This window comes from Cervus canadensis, chromosome 18, assembly GCF_019320065.1.
Source record: "Cervus canadensis isolate Bull #8, Minnesota chromosome 18, ASM1932006v1, whole genome shotgun sequence".
In the NCBI taxonomy this organism is placed as follows: Eukaryota; Metazoa; Chordata; class Mammalia; order Artiodactyla; family Cervidae; genus Cervus; species Cervus canadensis.
The window spans coordinates 7144193-7165316 of record NC_057403.1 but is presented as its reverse complement, the minus strand read 5'-3'; the positions used below and the strand labels follow the sequence as shown (position 1 = coordinate 7165316).

Sequence of the window (21124 nt, the reverse complement as noted above, 5' to 3'; positions counted from 1 at the left end):
TGTAATCCCCCAGGAATTTCCTGGGATGAAATAGTTCCAGTGAGGGAAGGAACTGAAGGTGCCAGGAACAACCTGACATCCTTCACCAGAGACTTTGTACTGGAGCTGCAGGGAGGCGGGCAGAATCAACAACAGAGCAGATGTTAGAGTTGCTGGCTGAACGTAGGGCTCCAGAAAATGCCCAAGTCCCAAGTGAGTAGTTTTCTGCAGATTTATTTTCTTTTTGGCTTTCTGGTGGATTTTAGGAGGTTAAGTAATACATATATTAAGAGAAAATGTTTATTCAGTATTTATGAAGGCTACTCTATACCAGACACAGCATGAAAAGATGAATGTCTGATTTCAGCAAAAAGTACTGAGACAAAAGATCAACTTCATAGTAAGGTTACAACAAGAATTTATAAATCATGTTTATACAAATTATTTTAAGTTAGAACATAGATTATAGCCTGTGAGGCTCTGCTGCTGCTGCTAAGTCGCTTCAGTCATGTCCGACTCTGTGCAACCCCATAGATGGCAGCCCACCAGGCTTCTCTGTCCCTGGGATTCTCCAGGCAAGAATACTGGAGTGGGTTGCCATTTCCTTCTCCAATGCATGCATGCATGCTAAGTCACTTCAGTCGTGTCTGACCTTGTGTGACCCCACGGGCAGCAGCCCACCAGGCTCCACGGGATTCTCCAGGCAAGAATACTGGAGTGGGTTGCCATTTTCTTCTCCATGTGAGGCTCTAAATGTTTAGTAAAATCGAGCACATGGGAGTTCTGTGCTCCAGTCCTGGCAGCCCAGTGGTTAAGACTGCTTCCACTGCAGGGGGCATGGGTTTGACCCCTGGTTGGTGAACTAACATCCCACCATTCCTCACAGTGCACCAAAAAAAAAAAAAAAAAGTACAAATGTCTGTGGTATCCCCTGTTTTTCCAATTATCTATTGTTGTCTTGTTACCCCAAAATCTAGTGGTACACATTTATAATCCTCATGGATTCAGTGGGTATAAATATTCTGTCCACACACTGTTTTTGTGGGACACTGAATTCTAGGATGGATCTCCGAGTGTTTACATGTGTCCCATGAGTTATGGATGTTTCTAGAGAGCTTATGTAGGAGCAACACATTACACATTTTGAAAAAAAAAATTAAGTATCCTGGAGTGCTTTTTGGATACATAATACATTTGTTCTATAAAGAGTGAGAATTTCTTAAATATTACAAATGGTGATGCAAATATACTAGCTTACAGATATGTACAATGTACTACTTTATGCTTCAAAAATGCAGGAAGATTTTATATATATATATATATATATATAAAATTTTAGATCTAATGAACAGTTCAGTGGGCCATATGGGCCCTATGGGCCCTATGGTGATGGTGTGTATCTTTTTGGGTTTCAAAGACCATCCTCAGGTTCAGTGATTTGTTATAAGAGCTCAACAGTACTCAGCAATGCGTTTATTCTCATGGTTATGATTTATTACAATAAAAGGATACAGATAAAATCAGCAACAGAGAAAGGTGCGTAAGGCCAGGTCTAGGAGACACCCGGCAGAAGCTTCCTGTTGTCTCAAGGAAGCCCTGTGGATTTTGTTTCCTTTTCCCAGTGGTGATCTGTAAGAACACATCTTGTGTGTGTGCCCAGTCGCTTCAGTTGTGTCCGACTCCTTACAACCCCATGGGCTATAGCCCGCCAGACTCCTCTGTCCATGGGATTCTCCAGGCAAGAATACTGGAGTGGGCTGTGCCCTTCTCCAGGGGATCTTCCTGACCTGGGGATCGAACCCGCACCTCTTACATATCCTTCATTGGCAGGCGGGTTCTTTGGTTCTTTACCACTAGCGCCACCTGGGAAGCCCAACAACACATCTCTGGTATTGCTAATTAGTATTGAGGCTTTTTATTTGCTGTGGGTCACATAGGCAAGGCTGACTACATCAATGGCTGACATTGGTGTCCAGCCCGTGGACAGCTTCAGAAGTCAAGTTGCTACAATGTGGCCCAAGACCTCTAACATAAGTCACATTGATAATATTAGTGAAGCTTAAGATATTCTCAAAGTTTCATATAGTCCAAAAGTTTGTAGAGTTAAACCCATATGTTCCCCATCAGTCCTTTTTCTTTACCTGCAAGATAAATAATCCAAAAACTTTTATGTATATTCTTCTGACTTCCTGTATCAGTATTCACATATGTAAATGTGTATTTGTATGAATTTGAGTTGAGGGTCCATGACTCAAACTCAGTGATTCTCTAGAAGACCTCACAGGACTCAAGAGAGCAATGTGTTATATTCTCTCTGTAAGCTAGTGTGTTCCTTCAGAGTAAAGGAGAGTCTTCCTTACAAAGGAATGCTTAAAACATTGTCTGTCATAGGTGCATACACATAGGCTGTAGGTGGTTTCCAGATTAAAGATTTAAGGATGTTCTCTTCCTCTTTTGTGAATGGATGAACCTGTGAGTCTCAGAATGATTGAATAGAAGCACAAAAGATAGGCTATTTTAAATTTTAAAAAAATTGGCTTTTCCTACAAAGTAAAATGCAGAACTTGTTACACAGAAAGCAGTCAAATAGCTCATCATGGGAAAACTTACAGGAAAACTTATGAGACATTCCTATTTATCTTCATAGTAGTAACCAATGATAATTCTTTTAGAATGAATAGGAATGTTCTATTACAGGGCTCGGTGTCATTCAAGGATGTGGCTGTGGTTTTCACCTGGGAGGAGTGGCAGCTACTGGACCCCCTTCAGAAGAACTTGTATCAAGATGTGATGCTGGAAAATTATATCAACTTAGAATCAGTGGGTAAGAAGAGCATTCCGGGTACTATAGGCAGTGGATTGCCTTTTCTTTCTCAGGGATGAAAGGGGCGGAGTCTTACAACTGTCTTACTTTTCTAGACTTGAGTTTCATACATAATAGATTTTAGTACCTTCTGGCCTCTTAGTTTTCTTTCCCACTTCCAAAGCAAAAGTCCTTTACTTGGCCAAGTTGGAATTTGTTCAACCCCTTAAATATAACCCTATCCTACAGAGGACTTGTATTTGGGTCTGTGGGTCCTCTGTAATTCCCCTTGAGTAGGGTATCATGTTACCAAAGCACATGCATTCTACCAGTTGCAACAAGAAGCACCATGGATAACAGGAAAAAATCCAGAGTCAGACTCATCCTGGTGAGTGAAAAACCAGCCCCATGGGATAAATGGAAGTATCAATCTTTGTTGGCCAGAAAGAGGGCACCTCAAAAATATCTGGAGAAATCTTCTTGAAATTTTTAAGCTCTCTGTATGACTCAGAACAGCTGACCTGAGTTCCCATGTAACATGAACATTGACTCCTTTTTTCTTTTTTTTTTTTTGGCCATGCAGCATGGCTTGCAGAATCTTAGTTCCCTGACCACCAGGGATCCAACCCAGGCCCTTGGCAGTGAAAGTGCTGTGATTTCACATTTTAATCTCTCTCATATTAGGTCTCCTGCATTGGCAGGCAGATTCTTCACCACTGAGCCACCTGGGAAACCTGTACTGGGTGTCTTTTGCCTGGTTTAAAAAAAAAAACCAACACATATTTCTTTATTTTAGATATTCTGATCAGATCCCTCTCTAGTCCATCTTGGAACTTGCTTTCCTAATTAATCTTTCTCTCTGTTATCCTCAGTGTACTTGCCTTCTCCTTGTCTCCATCTCCTTAATCCATGTTTATATTAATAGCTCTCTTTTCTTATATATTCAAGCATGCATAAATTCTCCATTCTTCTCATTCCGTGTATCTCTCATGCCTCTTGTGCGTGCATGCTAAGTTGCTTCAGTCATGTCCAACTCTTTGTGACCCTATGAACTGTAGCCCGCCAGGCCCCTCTGTCCATGGGATTCTCCAGGCAAGAATACTGAAGTTGGTCCCCATGCCCTTCTCCAGGGGATCTCCCGGACCCAGGGATCGAACCTGCATCTCCTGCATTGGCAGGCAAGTTCTGTACCACTATCACCACCTGGGAAGATACTTGTAGTTTATTCCTTTTTTCTTTTCATCTTTAAATCTCCTTTTACTTATAAATGTCACAGACTTTAGGTATATACTCACAGTCTCCCTTCCTTGTTTCTCTTTGGCCTTTACTGAGATTCTCTTCCTTCTGTTACATGGTTATTGTGGATTCATTGGTCTGTTTCTAGAAGACACCTGGCAAGTTGATAATTACAGAGACTGGCATGAAGTAAACCATGGCAACCTGGAAACTACGGAGAGTCACCACAGAGATAATGCATTTGGAAAAGTATCTTCTCTGAGCTTAAACCTTGAAGTTTCTTTAGCACAAGTATCTCATACACCTGACATACTTGGGAAATACTTGAAACCCAATCTAGAGTGTATTACTCAGAATAAAAGCTATGCAAGAAATGAAGTTGGATTTAATCAATATGACAAGTTATTTCTTTATACTAAGCATGAGAAAATTCTTAATAGACAAAAATACAACGAATATAGTGAACACATGAAAGCTTTCAGCCATAAGTCACAGCTTATTAAACACTGGAAAACTCAAATGGCAGAGAAACACTACAGCTGCATTGACTGTGTGAAAGCCTTTCCCCAGAAGTCAGACCTCATTAAGCATCAGAGAACATACACTGGAGAGAAACCCTATGGGTGCAGTAGGTGTCAGAAAGCCTTCAGCCGGAAGTCCCATCTCATTTTACACCAGAGAACCCACACAAGAGAGAAGCCCTATGAGTGCAACAAATGCGGGAAAGCTTTTACTGATAAGTTATGCCTTAATAAGCACCAGAGAACTCACACAGGAGAGAAATGGTTTGAGTGCCGCGTGTGTCAGAAAGGCTTCAGTGATAAGTCACAAGTCACATTACATCGAAGAACACATACAGGAGAGAAGTCCTACAGATGTGATGAATGTCAGAAAAGCTTCATCAATAAGTCACAGATCATTATTCATCAGAGATCTCACACGGGAGAGAAACCCTATGGTTGCCATGAATGCGGAAAGACATTTCCCCTTAAGTTTAGCCTCATTTTACATCAAAAAACACATACAGGGGAAAAACCTTATGGATGCAGTGAATGTGGGAAAGCCTTCATCCAGAGATCTGAGCTCATCAGACATCAGAGAACTCACACAGGAGAGAAACCTTATAATTGCAGTGAATGTGGAAAAGGCTTTAGTGTAAAGTCACTCCTCAACACTCACTGGAGAACTCATACAGGAGAGAAGCCCTATGGATGCAAAGAATGTGGAAAAACATTCTCCATCAAATTTAGTCTCATCCTGCACCAAAGAACTCATACAGGTGAGAAACCCTATGAATGCCATCTGTGTCAGAAAGCTTTCACCCAGAAGTCACATCTCACTATTCATCAGAGGTCTCACACAGGAGAGAAACCCTACGAGTGCAGTGAATGCCACAAAGCCTTCAGCCGGAAGTCATATCTCCTTATTCACCAGAGAATTCACTCTGGAGAGAAGCCTTATCAATGCCATGAATGTGGGAAAACTTTCTCTCACAAGTTTAGCCTCATCATTCATCAGAGAATCCATACAAGAGAGAAACTCTATGGATGCAGTGAATGTGGGAAAACTTTCCCTATGAAGTTTAACCTTGTTTTACATCAGAAAACACATATGGGAGAAAAACCCCACAAATGCCATGAGTGTCAGAAATCTTTTGCCCAGAAGTCACATCTTATTATACATCAAAGAACTCACACAGGTGAGAAACCTTACAGATGCAGTGAGTGCTGGAAAACTTTCTCCCACAAATTTAGCCTCATTTTACATCAGAAAACTCATCGAGAGAAGTCATGAAGAAAGTCAATATCCAAAAGTTGTCATTAAAAGGAAATAGCTCATTATACTCCAGAGTAATTTCACTCCTATGTGTAGGAGTGAAACCTTAAAACTGAAGCAGATTTGGGTGCTTTTCAGATTCATACTATGTTACTTTTATCAGACAATGGTATTGCCTAGAACGCTAGACAGGAGGAAATACCTTTCCCGATAAATGTCAATTGAATGTAGGCTAGAGGGAACAAATAGGAACTTCTGTGTATGTATTAATGGTGGGGATGTTGTCAGTATGAAATTCAGCTACAGAGAATTGACATTTAGTCATGCTTTCATGGTATCATTTATGAGGGAATTAATTTCCTGTAATTTTGACATAATACACAGCATTATAGAAATTATTAAATATGTAAATAAATACAGTAGTTAGAAAACAAAGCAAAAATTATATCAGAACCATGTGAAAATATGTAAGTGTTGTGTACCTATTTTAATAATAACATGATTTTTGTATTTGGGAATTGTGTGTGTGAGCATTAACGATTGTGACTCCCTAGTTCATGTGCTTAAATGTCACAAAATTTTACCACAGAATATCTGCACTGAGTCTTTGTATCATCATAATGCTACATGAATTATAACTGAACTACATGGTTCATTCTTTTAGTAAAAAAAATCTTATGACTCATTATCTTGCCACCTCTACCATGCCCCACTGTATGCTTTATTAGTAAGTGGGCCTGGAAATTTCTGAGTCTTTCTTGAGTAAAACTTTTGTTTGCATTGATCCGAAGATGGAAAAATTGTCCTGTGTATTAATAACACTGAAGTTAAAATGGAGCACACAGTTGATTGCTTGACATATTTAAATGGAGAACTGGGTACATAAAATATTAGTGTATCATACAACCAAAGGTATCTTAAATTGGGTGAAATACAGTAGAAATCATCATCTTTATAATATTCTTCTAAACCAGCCAGATATTTAGGGTTTGAAGATGATGACTATTCATAGGTTTTATATACCCTCTTTGAATTCTGAACAGTTTGAGATAAAGTCCCTGGTGTCAGAAGATAAAATTAAATATTAGCTTGAGTCCCGGTATTGCCTAATTGGATGTGTGGTTTGTTCCTAAGGACAAATAAAATATTTCCTATTTCCCCCATACAGCACAAGATGCACTTCCTTTTGAAAGAGCATAAACCAAACTTTAGAGATGTTTTTATTAATTCCCTTCTAGAATGTAATGCAAAATCTCAATTTTTTTCTTAAATGGGAATTAAACTCTTAAGTTACAAGGAGCTTGACTCTGGTTTCCTTTTCAAGCACATTTTACATTAAAATAAAACAGACACACACAAACACACACACACACACACACACAAAAAAAAAAAAAAAAACACAAACCTTAAAGAACAATACACAGACTGGGAAACTATGTCTCAGTACTTAACTGAAAAAGATGAAAACTTAGAGTATATAAAAAAACTCTTATGAATCTGTGGGTACAGAAAAATTAGGATCATTAAGACAAAGAGGGTTGCTCACTGTCCAGTTTTAACAGGGGGCTTCCCTGGTGGCTCAGAGGGTAAAGCATCTGCCTGCAATGCAGGAGACTCCAGTTCGATCCCTGGGTTGGGAAGATCCCCTGGAGAAAGGAAATGGCAACCCACTCCAGTATTCTTGCCTGGAGAATCCCATGGACGGAGGAACCTTGTAGGCTACAGTCCACAGGGTCGCAAAGAGTTGGACAAGACTGAGCGACTTCACTTTTCTTTTCTTTTCCCTTGTAGCTCAGTTGGTAAAGAATCTGCCTGCAGTGCAGGAGACCCAGGTTCGATCCCTGGTTGGGAAGATCCCCTGGAGAAGAAAATGGCAACCCACTCCAGTATCCTTGCCTGGAAAATCTCATGGACAGAGGAGCCTGGTGGGCTGCAGTCCATGGGGTCGCAAAGAGTCAGGCACGACTGAGCAACTAACACTTACACTTAAGTTGTAACCCACTGCACTTACTGACTGCACTGAGAGGAATTTAAATAGAAAACAACAGGCATTCTGTGCTTAGAATGCAAGTGACTAGACAGCCTCACAGATCATTAGATGTATATCTCAGGAAGAATTTTTTAGTGACACTGGATTCTAGCATCGTCGCATACAGAGATAAGCCTTAAAAAGATTAACTTGAGACTTTTTTTTTTCCTTTATGATTAGCAGTAAATCTTTTACCAAGATGTATGCCTAACTGCAGGTATTTCCTATCCAGAAAGCATATATAAATGGGCTTCCCCCTTACCTTTTCAGAGCAATTTCCTCAGAGCTAATGTCATCCCAAAACTGGGTTCACCTCTTGGTGGGTGTCAAGCCAATAGGCACAACCAAGCCAAAGAATGGAAGAAGGAAGGGTTTATTACTTGCAGCAAGTAAGAACACCAGGGATCTTTCCCAAAGCAGTGGCTCCTCGGAACCGCAAAAGTGAAGAAGTTTTAAGCTAAGGGCACGTGCACGTTCATGAAGGGGCTTGAACAGAGAATTCAATATAAAACTGGGCAAAAGTTGAGTGTCCAGCTTTAGTAGATTGAAGTCAGAGGGTCAAGATCATCAATTTGGTCCTTCACCTGGTGAAAGTGAAAGTTTAGCTGCTTAGTGGCATCCAGTTCTCTGCGACTCCAAGGGCTGTAGCCCACCAGGCTACATCGAATTCTCCAGGCAAGAACAGTGGAGTGGGCTGCCATTCCCTTCTCCAAGTGATCTTCCTGGCTCAGGGATCGAACCCACATCTTCTGTGGCTCCTGCATTGGCAGGTGGATTCTTTACCACTGAGTTACCTGGGAAGCCCCTTTGTTCCCTTAAGATCATTGATTACGGAGACTGTTTAAGGGCAAGAATTATGGCCAGGTGTGATGACAAAACAGCTTAGGCTAAAATGGGTTCTCTCATGTCAAGAAAGCCACACCTGGTTCTCTTTCTTTGAGGAATCTCCTTAACCCATATGCTTACACTAACTGGGTGGCTGTGGTCCTTAGCAAGAACCTGAATAAAATTTTAAGCTCACAACTGTTATTTTGCGTGCCTTTCAGTCAACAGATCAGTAGGAAAATGACAACAGAGTAAAAATCAATAGGTAAATATCCACAGAAGACATGATTCTGAATAGCCAATTAACATGAAAAGACACTAAACTGCATTTTTAACTGAAAGCAGGCCCATTTTTGCACAGCCAATTCTCAGATTTTACTTCTTAATCTTAAAAATTATAGCAATTCCTGCTGGATAGGATAGTTTTAATAGCTTTGGGGGACATATCTGTAAAGTGACAGCTGACTGACTTACAGTGTCCTAAAAATTTGTAAGCAACACTTGATTTGTCTCTGCCAAAGTGTGACAGGATGGAAGGGGGCAAGGCACAGTTGTTAGGGGAAGCATGCTGATTGAAACCACCCACCCTGACCAGGCACCATAGTAACAATTTGCATGAGTTGTTTTATGACAGGAGATCCTGATAAGGAATACAGAACTAATTAGCCACCACTAACCAGAAGAGTTCGGGAAAGGTCGAAAGACGACACTGTGTGTCCATCCACTTCCCAGAATCCCTCTCCCTAGCATCCATCTTGCCTGAGCGATTCGTGCGCCACCAGGAAAGACTCTGAATTAGAATGATTGGCCAAAGACCACCTGGAAACTAATTCCATCACCATAAAACCCAAGACTGCGACCCATGCAGCAGAGCAGTTCTCCTGGGTTCCCTTACCTACTGCTCTCCACCCGGGTGCCCTTTACAATAAAATCTCTTGCTTTGTCAGCACATGTGTCTCCTCGGACAATTCATTTCCGAAACTGGGCTAGACAAGAGCCCAGTTTCAGGCCCTGGAAGGGGTCCCCCTTCCTGCAACACAGCCATTACAAGAATGACACAGCCATTGAAGATATGACATAAACAGGTTAGAACCTACAAGGCTTCAACTAGCCTATGCGACTTCCCATAGACCTTGAGCCTCATTATACACTCATTGTAGTACATTATGCTAAATAACACACCCACCAGTGCCAGGACAGTTTCAAGGTTGACCATAAAAGACCAAAAAGTGGGCGGTGGCCCAATTCCTGAAAACTGCTTTTCTCCAAAAATAGTTTAAATAATCCTCCCACTTGTTAGCTTATGAAATTATTCAGCCCATAAAAACTGACAACCCTCTACCCCCAGGCTGCTCTCACTTGCCTAGGGCATGTGTATTTCTCTGAATAAACTCACTTTCACTTTACTATGGCTCACTCGCTCCCAGGACCCGGGATGTGACCAATCTGCTGCTCCCCCCTTCTCCTGCAACCACAGCCCACTGCTGCTACAGCTGGAAGAAGCTTAGACTAAGATGCAGAGATAGGGTGAGGGGTGAACAGAGAGAAGGGGCTGAACATAAAAAATGACAAAACAGCATGAAGATGCCCCAGAATTGTCCCCCAGTAATCTTAGATGAAAGCAGAAGTGCTAAGGCCTTAATGATGTTGTCCCAGAAAGAACGGTTGTGTGTATTTTGAGACCTACCAGAACCCTGTGGGGCCTCCTGTTCATAGGAAAAATGCTTCGGGCTCCTTGACTTTCCATGAGTTCAAAAGGGCAGATTCAAATAGTTTTTCTAATTAAGGAAGTAAGGGAACTCAGTAACAACAGAAAAGCAGTCAAGAAATAATATTGCAGCAATAAAGCGGGGTCCTGGTTCTTCCTCCAAGGATGTACATAACAATATACCTTTCAGCTTTTGACTGAGCACAACATTCCTGGAACACTCTCCATTACCTCACCATCAACCAAACAGAAGAAAGTCACTTATCCTGTAGCTCCCCGCCCCAACCCCCCCCCCCCACCCCGTCCCGAATTTTGCTTTTAAAAACTCTTCCCCAGAGTTCCCTGGTGGTCTAGTGGATAAGAATCCTCCTGCCTGAACACAGGTTCAATCCTTGGTCTGGAAGGATCTCCACATATCTGCGTGCCGCGACTACTGAACTGGCAAGCTTCAACTACTGAAGCCCTTGCGCCTAGAGCCGGCGCTCCGCGAGAGAAGCCACCGTAATGAGAAGCCGGTGCACTGCAGTGAAGAGCTGCCCTCACTCTGCAACTAGAGAAAGTCGGCACATAGCAACAAGGGCCCAGTGCAGCCCAAAATTAATTAATTAATTAAAAACAAACAGGGACGTCACTGGTGGGCCAGTGGTTAAAAGTCTCCCTTCCAACGTGGGGAATGCAGGTTCAATCCCTGGTCAGGGAACTAAGAGGCCACATGCTTCAACTAAGCATGGTGACTAAGCTCCCATGCTGCAATGAAGATCCCACGTGCCTCAACTAAGACCTGATGCACCCAAATTAAATAAATATTAAAAAAAAAAAAAAGAAACAAAAACTCTCCCCTCAAAACCATCAGGGAGTTCAGGTTTTTTTTTTTTTTTTTTTTTTTTTTTTTTAGCACAAGCCACCATTCTCCTTCCTTGGCCCCGCAGTAAACCTCTCTCTGCTCCAAATTCCAACATTTTGGTTTGGCCTCACTCTGTATCTAGCACATGAACTTGCAGTCAACAACCTGTGTCTCCTGCATTGCAGGTGGATTCTTTACCTGTCGAGCCATGAGGGAAGCCCCTGTATTGCCTTTAATTACAAAAAGGACTTATTGTCACAAATTTGGTCTTTGTACATACTTGGTCTCTGTCTCTGGTTCTTGGGAGAGTTTCTAAAACATCTGGAATTTCCTGAGAAATAGACGAGTGTCCTTTTTTTAATTCATAACAAGCCCCTCTGAACCATCTGTGAGTGTATGCTAATGAGGTGATTCAGGACAGGTCCCTAGACAACTTTAAGATGGGAGCTGATTCCAGAAAGACCAAGCCTTGACTGGAATGTTCTGCTCTACCCTCTGATCTCAGCAGACAGGAAAGGAACTGGAGATTGAACTCTGCACTAGTAGGCAGGGGTTTAATCAATCATTCCTGTGTAATGGAACCACCATAAAAATCCCAACAGGGTTCAGAAAGCTTCCAAGGAGGTGGGCCAATCCCTGTGCTGAGAGGGTGACTCATCCCAACTCGATGGGGAAAGAGGTCCTTGCACTCAGGGCCCTTTTACACTTGGCTGTCTGTACCTTTTCATGTGGGTGTTCATTTATATGCTTGATGAAAGTGAAAGTGAAAGTTGCTCAGTCATGTCCAACTCTTTGCAACCCCATGAACTATACAGTCCATGGAATTCTCCAGGCCAGAATCCTGGAGTGGGTAGCCTTTCCCTTTTCCAGGGGATCTTACCAACCCAGGGATCAAACCCAGGTCTTCCACATTGCAGGCGGATTCTTTACCAGCTGAGCCACACACGGGAAACCCTATATCCTTGATAATAAACTATAAAGGTAAGCATAACATTGTCCTCAGTTCTGTTGGTTGTTCTAGCAATTTATCCAACCTTAGCAGGGAAATTATGGGAACCCCTGAATTGTATCCAAGCTGGACACAGATGCAGGGAACCTGGGACTTTGGACTGGTGTCTGAACTGAAGGCAGTCTTGTGAGACTGAGCCCTTTAGTCTGTGGAGCCTGATGCTAACTGAGTTGTCAGTGTCAGATTAGGGCTGAAGTTGAAGAACAAACATTAGAACAAAAGATTTTCCTAGTGCTTTTACCACTTAGGAGACTACAAGGGTTTTAGGATCTCTGAGCCAACAACCAAGGACAGAGACCTCTATTATTTCACACCCTCCCTTTTAGTAGTAAGACAAACACTCATATTACAGAGAACTGTGTTGTTACAGAGATCACTGACGCTGGAGGATGTGGCCGTGGCCTTCACGTGGGAAGAGTGGCAGCTCCTGGCCCCTGCTCAGAAGGCCCTGTACCGGGACGTGACGCTGGAGAACCACAGCAACCTGGTGTCCATGGGTGAGGACGGCTGCCCTGGGTCCCTTGGACAGTGCCTTTTCTTTCTTTGGCTTCTGAAAGCTTTGTTGTGTCTGTCGTGCTCTGAAGTGGTAGATTTTTGGTCTCTTCTCTTGTCCCAGATGAGAAGGTATACTCTCTTCTCATTTTAGAGAAAAGCCTTTAATTTACAAACATACAAATTGTGTAGTCCCTAAAAAGTGTACTGTTCTCAGCATCACAGATCCATGGTGACATCTGATGAGCCTGAGTCTTCTGCCATTTCCCATGAACAGGCTATCAAGTTAGCAAACCTGATGTACTCTCCAAGTTGGAATGAGAAGAACCACCATGGACCTTAGACAATGAAGTTCCCAGTCACCCCCATCAAGGTAGGTGAGAGAGAAGCAGCAACACAGGCAAGGCTGTGGAAATCACCTTCCAGTTCTTTAGAGAAGGCATCCCAGTGGGGAGGACACAGAAACAGCCTCCATTTATCCCTCTCTCCATATGAGAGCTCTTTTTCTGTGTGGGAATTTAAAGGAAAATATACCCCTTTATCTCTTCTTGGAAAGAATCCCTGTTTATTTCTCCTTAGATGTCAACATTCCCCCCTGTCACCCCCCACAGTCTTGCTTGGATTTTCAAATCTTCCCATACTTGATCATTTGTCAGAGTGTGAGTTTATGTTCCTTTCATGTCTCTTGCTATGAAACTCCTTCTTCTGCGTCTTGCTTCTAAGAGGAAACTTTGAATTCATCATTATCTTCTGACTCATACATGTTCCTGCCCCACTGGAAAATATTTCCCCTTATGACATCCAGCCACACCTCAGAAGCCTTTCTTCTCATGGTGACATGGTCTCTTAACATGTATTTATGTTTGTTTTTCTTTTTTCCCACTCTGAGCTGCTTCAAAGGTTCTGTTGTCATCCTCTGCTCTCATAGACTATAAAACCTTACTTTATTTAAATGTGTTAAGCCCTTGTTCTCTGTGGAGGCTCCCAGTTGACATGTCCCATAACAATGTCTAATACACCTGCTGCTACCATATATTTTACCTGTCTACATGGCAACTCCCAATAAGTTCACACTTTTTGTGTAAGACACTAGAACCATCTTCCCTCCAAGAAAATCCCTAACATCCTTTCTGAAGTTGAGATTCTGCTGTACTTCTGTACATCTTAAATCCTGACATTACCTTGACTCTTCCTTACCTTCTGTGTGTGTGCATGTGTCACTTCAGTCATTTCCAGCTCTTTGCAACCCTATGGACTGTAGCTTGCCAGCCCCTTCTGTCCATGAGATTCTCCAGGCAAGAATACTGGAGTGGGGTGCCATTTCCTTCTCCGGGCATCTTCCTGACCCAGGGATCGAACGTGCATCTCCTACATCTCCTGCATTGGCAGGCAGGTTCTGTACCACAAGCACCACCTGGAAAGCCCCTCTTTACCCTCTGTGCTCCTGTGTTTAACACCTTTGCTTTTCCTGTTCTTTGTTTCATTAGAGAAGATCTGTCTAAAATTTCTCATTCTCAGTTCATTAGGCTAGGGAGCCTAAACAAAGTCATTAAATCTCATTAGTGAGTCTTATCCTTCCAAATGAATCACTTCTTCTACGTCTTGTTACTTCCTTTGCTTCTTCAAACCACTGTCACGTTTGAACTGCCTACTTTATTCCTTATCTTGTTTATTCTGTTTCCCTTTCTACCTGCAGAATATGGCTTCAGTTTAAGTAAAGAATTTTTTATGTTTCTACAACACCAGCACCATGTCTGGTTTATGGAGTAGCCATTTAATAAGGATGTGTTGAATGAATGTCTTTCACCATTTTGAAATTGGGTGTCCCACCAGCCTCTGTGAGGTGATGATAACAGTGATGGTATTTAACTGTCCCCAGGGCCTTATTTATAAAGCAGACAAATCTGTATTTATTCATGGTGAATTTACTCTATTTTACACTGATGGCTGACATCTTTTGGGTCGTTTGGTGTTTTATATTATCGTGTTTTTAACCATTTCCAAGAGATAGGAATTAGTGCTTAATGGATGCAGAGTTTTTCAGTTGGGGAAGATGGAAAAAAACCCAAAAAACTAGTGATGAAAATTGCTGATGGTTGTACCACATTGTGATTATACTTAATGCCACAGAACAGTACACTTAAAAATGGTTAAGGGACTTCCCTAGTGGTCCAGTGGTAGGACTCTGCTCCCACTGCAGGGAGCATGGGTTCAATCCCTGGTCAGGGAACTAAGATCCTGCATGGCCCAGCCCCCCCAAAACCATTAAAACATTAAAATTTATCTTAAATATATTTAACTATAATTTTGAAAAGTTTTTTAAAGATAAGGTACTTTTATACTTGGAATTTCTTTTATATTTCATATCTTGGGTTTTTCATTAAAGAGCCAGCTCACCCCAAGATATTTTTGAAATAGTTTTATTCCATCTGATGCTCATAAAGTGTTCATCATTCTCTTTCCTAGACATTAAGGAAGTGGATGATCATGTGCAGTTGCAATGGCAAAACCAAAATATGCTGAAGTGTTATGAAGAGAATGTATTTGGGAATATTATTCATCAGAGCAGAAGTTGTTTTCCTTTAAGGCCAAATCATGATGTATTTGATTTACACAGGAAAACTCTGAAATCATATTTAGACGTAACTAACCAGAATAGAAGCTGAAACAAAAAGGAACCTGCTGAATTTAATGGGGATGGGAGATCCTTGCTCCATGCTCATCATGAACAAACTCATACTGAAACTGAACAATAGGAAATACACAAAACAGAGAATGCCCATGAATGTACCGAACATGGGAAAGTCTTCCTCAAGAAGTCTCAGCTCAATGAACATAAAAGAATTCACACAGGAAAGAAACCCCATGGATGTAGTCTCTGTGGGAAAACATTCTTTAAGAAGTTCAAGTTCACTGAACATCCACGAACTTACAAAGGAAAGAAACCCCATGAGTGTTGTGAGTGTGGAAGAGCCTTCCTCAGTAAATTTCAGCTTACTGAACATCAGAAGACACATACAGGAAATAAACCCCATATATGCAGTATATGTGGGAAAGCATTCTACTGAAAGTTCAAGCTAACTGAGCACCAGAGAACTCATACAGGAGAGAAGGCCTACCAATGTACTGAATGTGGCAAAGCTGTCTTTGGGAGGGCAGAGCTCACTATATACCAACAACACAAAAGAGGAGAAAAACCCCATATATGCAGTGAGTGTGGGAAAGCTTCCTCCAGAAAATCACAGCTCATTCTACATCAGAAAATCCATACAGGAGCAAAATCTTATATATGCAGTGAGTATGGGGAAGGTTTCATACAGAAGGGCAATCTCCTCATACATCAACTAACTCACACTGGGGAGAAACCCTATGGATGCACTGAATGTGGTAAGCCCTTCAGCCAGAAGACATACCTCATAGCACATCAGCGATTCCATACAGGAAAGACTTCCTTTGTATGTACTGACCGTGGAAAATCTTGTTCGCAGAAATCAGGACTCATTAAACCTCACAGAATTCACACAAGAGAGAAACCTTATGTGTGCAGTGACTGTAGGAAAGCCTTCACCACAAAGACAATGCTCATTGTCCATCCGAGAACTCACATGGGAGAGAGGCCCTATGGATGCAACGAGTGTGGGAGAGCTTTCTCCCACATGTCATGTCTGGTTAAACACAAGAGGACATACACAAGAGAGAAACAAGTAGATTCCGTGAAGGTGGAATACCCTTTCACAAAGGGTCACAGCTTCTTAGATACTAGAGAACTCTTGCAGGGGAAAAACCCTGTTAATATAGTGACTGTGCAGATGCCTTCTGTGACCCTTCAGACATCATTACACATCAGTGGACTCCCAGCAGGTAGGAATGTAGTCCTGATGGAACAGCCAGCTGCCAGATGTGCACCCTCAGGACATAACAGAGAGCTTGTGCAGGAGAGAAAGTTTTATGGATGCCGTGAATGTGGTTATGCCTTGAGTGGTCAATTACATCTTATTTTATGTCATGAAAAATACATAGGAAAAAAGTGGTACATTCTATTTGGAAAAGCCTTGGGCCATAATGTATAGCTGATTGCATGGTTATATGTAAACAGGAAGCCTGTGAATGCAGAAGTTAGAAAAATTGTGTTTTGGAAGGAAGACCCTATCATCAGTGATTACCATTGGTTATAGGTGAGCTTATAGTGGGTAAAAAATATGAGAGTGGTAAAACCCTTGCCCTCAATAGGTATCATTACATACTAGAGAGAAACTGTTGGAAGGCAGTGAATGTGGCAAGGTTTTCAGTGGTACATTCTGCCTCATCCAGCAGCTGGTGAAATCATACACAAAACACTGTGAGCATACTACTTGACGAATATCTTAATTAGTTCTTGTGAGGCAAAGCCTGTGAAAATGAGGGGTATTTGAGAGCTTTATGTACCATTTCCCACTTTAATGCATTACATAATATACCTGAACAGGAAACCTGGAACCATATTCTTAGTTACTATGCTTAAAAGTGAAAATGTTAGACACTCAGTCATGTCTGACTTTTTGTGACCCCATGGACTGTACCTGTCAGGCTCCTCTGCCCATGGAATTCTCCAGGCAAGAATACTGGAGTAGGTTGCCATTCCATTTGCCACGGGTTTGACCCAGGGATCGAATTAGGGTCTCCTGTATTGCTGGCAGATTCTTTCCTGTCTGAGCAACCAGGGAGCCTGGTTACTATGCTTATGTTTCCAAAATTTTAAGGAGATAATCTACCTCACATCACAGGTTATATTCATTTCTTATATTCATTCATTTCTCCCAACTGAAAAAAAAATTATCTTCAACACCCACCCAGTATATGATAATTAGCTGCTACATTTCTTTGACTCTAAATTTATTTAAATATTATTTCAGACAATTGAATTCTCTAATAAGAAAAATGAATATTAAGGTCATAAATGCAATTTAATGTCCTTGGATGAGCTTAACTTCAACTGATAAATAAGACCAAGCATTATACAACAAAGGTCACCTTAAATGTGATTTTTAAGATTTTCTAGACTTGAAAAGGTAGTGAAATGAAGGTTTGCAAGGAGTACTGAAAGCCCAAAGACAATTAGTAATTTAAACCTATAAATTAGATAATAAAATACACTGCAACACAGACCTTGGTTTGTTTTTTTTTTTTTTTCCTTAAAACATGAAAAGATGGGCAATCTGAACACAAATTAAGATTGCTTTTCTCCTAGCTCTCCCCTTCTCTGATTATCCAGATTATTCTCAGAATCCTGGGAATATGAAAGTCTACACTGGTTAACTCAGCTGCATTCTTCCTTCTGGACATAGTTTCCTAACCCTATCTTTTGCCTCACTGATGGGATGGAAACAGATGTCAGGAAAAAAGGTAGATGGTTCCATTTCCTCCTAACTCAGGCACTCTTGAGTCTAACATGTTTGGGAGTCACACGAGGAAGAAAGAAGTAGATTTCATAGAATCAACTTTGGCCTGTTACCTCATTCTCCACAGAGCTGGAGAGACTGAATCAGATTGGGAATGAGTTGAGGAGCCCTGCAAGAGTGGGCTGAATCTGGTTCTAGACTAGAATACTACAGGCCTTTAACCAATCTGGCAAATGTTTTCCGAATCTCTATAATCATTGAGCTGTAGCCAGAAGTAATGTTAGTAGTGACTGGCGTAAGGCTCAGGCCAAGTCTACTGCTGGAAAACTGGGTTTGAGGAAGGGCATTACGTCAGGTCCCTTAGGGAGAAGCTAGCGGTAGAGGCATGTAAGTAGATGAGATATCTTAATGGCACTGTAAATGTTTCTTGAAAACTAACACATGATGTGAAAAATTAAGACTCACTTGGAGTGAACATCTCAATTGTTTTCTTAAGGGTTTTAATGTGGAATATATGAAGATCTTAGGTCATACATAAACATTCCTGTATTACACTGCTCTGGCTGCCATACTGAAATACCAGCGTAGGTGGCTTAAACAGAAGTTAATTTTCTCATAGTTCCAGAGACTAAAAGTCCAAGGTCAAGGTTCCAGCAGATACAACTAGAGCATAGCCCTACCCTTACAACTTCATTTAACCTGAATTACTTACCTTAGGTGTCCCATCTCCAAATAGAGCCACAGTGGGTTTCAGGGCTTCAGCATGTGAATCTGAGGGGACACAAACATTTAGTCCTTAAAATTCCACCATTGGCCCTGTCCCCTCCATTCACGCCCCTCTTGCATGCAAAATACATACATTTCATCCCAATAGCATCCCAACAGCCCCCTGGATTAACTCTAATCCAGGACTTCCCTTGTGGTTCAGTGGTTAAGAATCCACCTGACAATGCAAGGGAAATGGGTTTGACCCTTGGTCCAGGAAGATTCCACATGCCTATGGCAACTAAGCCTGTGTGCCACAACTACTGAGCCCACATACCGCAACTAGATAAAGCCCCTGCCCAGCCAGGAAGACCCAACACAGCCAAAAACAAATACCTTAAAAAAAGTCTATATCCAAAGTCTCATCTCAGCCAAATATAGGTGAGACATGATGTACTATTCACCCTGAGGAAAAATTCCTCTCCATCTTTGGACCCGTGAAACCAGGTAAGTTATGTTCTTCAAAAATACAATGGTGGGACAGAGGTACAAAACATATTTCCATCATAAGACAGATAAATCATAAGGAAAAACGAGTGACTGGTCCCAAGCAAGTCCAAAAGCTAGAGAAACAATTTCCATTAAATCTTAAGGCTAATGTCTTTGGTTCACTGCTCTGCCCTCCAGGAACTGTAGATCATGTTGTAGGTGGGAATCAAAACTCACTTTAATGAGGAAGACAAACCAACAACTTTCCTTTTACATTCTGCACACCAGTACTGAGACAGGCTGGGACCCAGGACACTTTGCTGCAGCGCCTGCACCTGGACAAAGGGCCCATCCAGAATACAGAGGAACTATAAGGGACTAAATATAACTGCCTGGCATAGGCAACAGGGGCAAGTTATGAACAAGATACACAAAGACCCAAACCCAACCGCTACTTCTGAGGTACTGCAAGCAAAAGCAGGATCCTATGTGTGCTCCCTGCAAACAGCCCTAAAAGGAATGGGCAGATCACCCAAGCCACCCCTCCCCTGGACCTGCCCTACCCTCACACCATTTAATGCACCAGCTCACCACCTGTCCCCTAGCAAGAAAGTGTACCTGTTACTTGTTTTCACGTCCTCCTGCTACAGCACCAGGCCCAATAAAGCCTTGCCTGAATTTTTCTTTTTTTTTTTTTAGCCTTGCTTGAATTTATCTGGCCTCTTACCAATTTCTATTGGTTAGAATCCAAGGATCCTGGTCAGTAACAGAATGTACAGCTCAAAAGAACCATGCTATTTTTCCTGCATTTATACCTTTTATATTTCCAGCACCCCAGATCCCTGTTTGCCATAGAGTATGCATTTTATAAACATCTGCTGGGTCAATAAATAAATGAGTAACCCCTTTAGCTCGAACGTTCTCTGAACCAAGTTGTATGATTACAGGGTTGTTGTTTAGTCCCTACGTCGTGTCCGACTTTCGCGACCCCATGGACTGTAGCCCTCCAGGTGCCTCTGTCCATGGGATTTCACAGGCAAGAATCCTGGAGGGGGTTGCCATTTCCTTTTCTGACCTTCCTGACTTAGGGAGCGGTGCTTCATCAGTTGCGTCACAATACTCAACAGAATAACTTCCCTCAGAGCTTTTGATTCAAGTATTTCTCACCTTTGTGCAAGTAAAATCTTACCCCATCTTTGGCTAGTCCCACTGTGGAAAGGGGAACCACGCTTCTCCGCTGGCTTTGCCCCTGATCAAAAGTGTTCCCCATTTCCCTCCACACCACTCATTAGAAGAGCTGTATTTAAAAAAAAAGAAGAAGAAGAGCTGTATAATCCCGCCGTTTTACCCACTCTCAGATCTGTGCCCTCCTGAACGGTTCTCTAAACCCTACAACACCCTCTCCAGTCCGCATTCCTAGAACACTACTCGGTTCTCCTTCAATTGTTGCTAGGTTTGGTTTGGGATCCCTCCCTGTTGGATTTCTTTGAGACGGCCGCGCTTCTTAGCTTCTCCTTATCTTTTAAATCAAATGGCCTTCAAGTCCGCGAACATCCCTGTCCAGCCTGCAGAGATCCAGGTACCCTTGAGTTTCTGAGAAGCTAAGCGTTTGGGCAGCGCCCCTGGCGAATGTTGCAAAGTCATGGCCCAATGGGTCAGGTGGGATGAAAATAGGGTGAAGTAAGTCCTTTTCGATAGCTTCTCACCATTTTACACCTTCCCGCGAAAGGAAGAAAAACGAAGCCCTCATCTGTCAAACGGAACTAGGTGGAAAAACGGCTACTACAGGTAAAGAGCCGCGAACCCGGCGCGGAAATAGTGCGTCATCGAAGGCTCGCGAGAAGCCAGGAT

At 42.0% G+C, this 21124-nt stretch overlaps 2 protein-coding genes and 1 pseudogene across 3 annotated transcripts in view; 2 read left to right on the top strand and 1 right to left on the bottom strand.

The window, feature by feature from the left end:
• The window catches only part of LOC122420606 (zinc finger protein 432-like), a 56026-nt gene extending 34940 nt beyond the window's left edge, over positions 1-21086 (bottom strand). Inside the window, exons 1-3 of one of the 2 annotated variants that reach the window (XM_043435914.1) lie at positions 20980-21086; positions 20441-20570; positions 18788-18850 (exon numbers count right to left, since the gene is read on the bottom strand). The gene's annotated coding sequence lies outside the window, so the exon portion shown is untranslated. The remainder of the gene's footprint in view (positions 1-18787; positions 18851-20440; positions 20571-20979) is intronic. The other variant, XM_043435913.1, reaches the window with a different exon arrangement.
• LOC122420640 (zinc finger protein 84-like) lies at positions 4261-5828 on the top strand. Its single transcript, XM_043436008.1, has one exon. It carries the CDS (start codon positions 4487-4489, stop codon positions 5810-5812), a length of 1326 nt encoding a protein of 441 aa, XP_043291943.1. The 5' UTR covers positions 4261-4486; the 3' UTR covers positions 5813-5828.
• LOC122420444 lies at positions 11409-20693 on the top strand (annotated as a pseudogene).
• Positions 21087-21124: the final 38 nt, after the last annotated feature.

Coding starts and splice junctions, on each gene's coding strand:
- LOC122420640 (XM_043436008.1), top strand. CDS start 4,487: ATGAAAGCTTTCAGCCATAAGTCACAGCTTATTAAACACTGGAAAACT.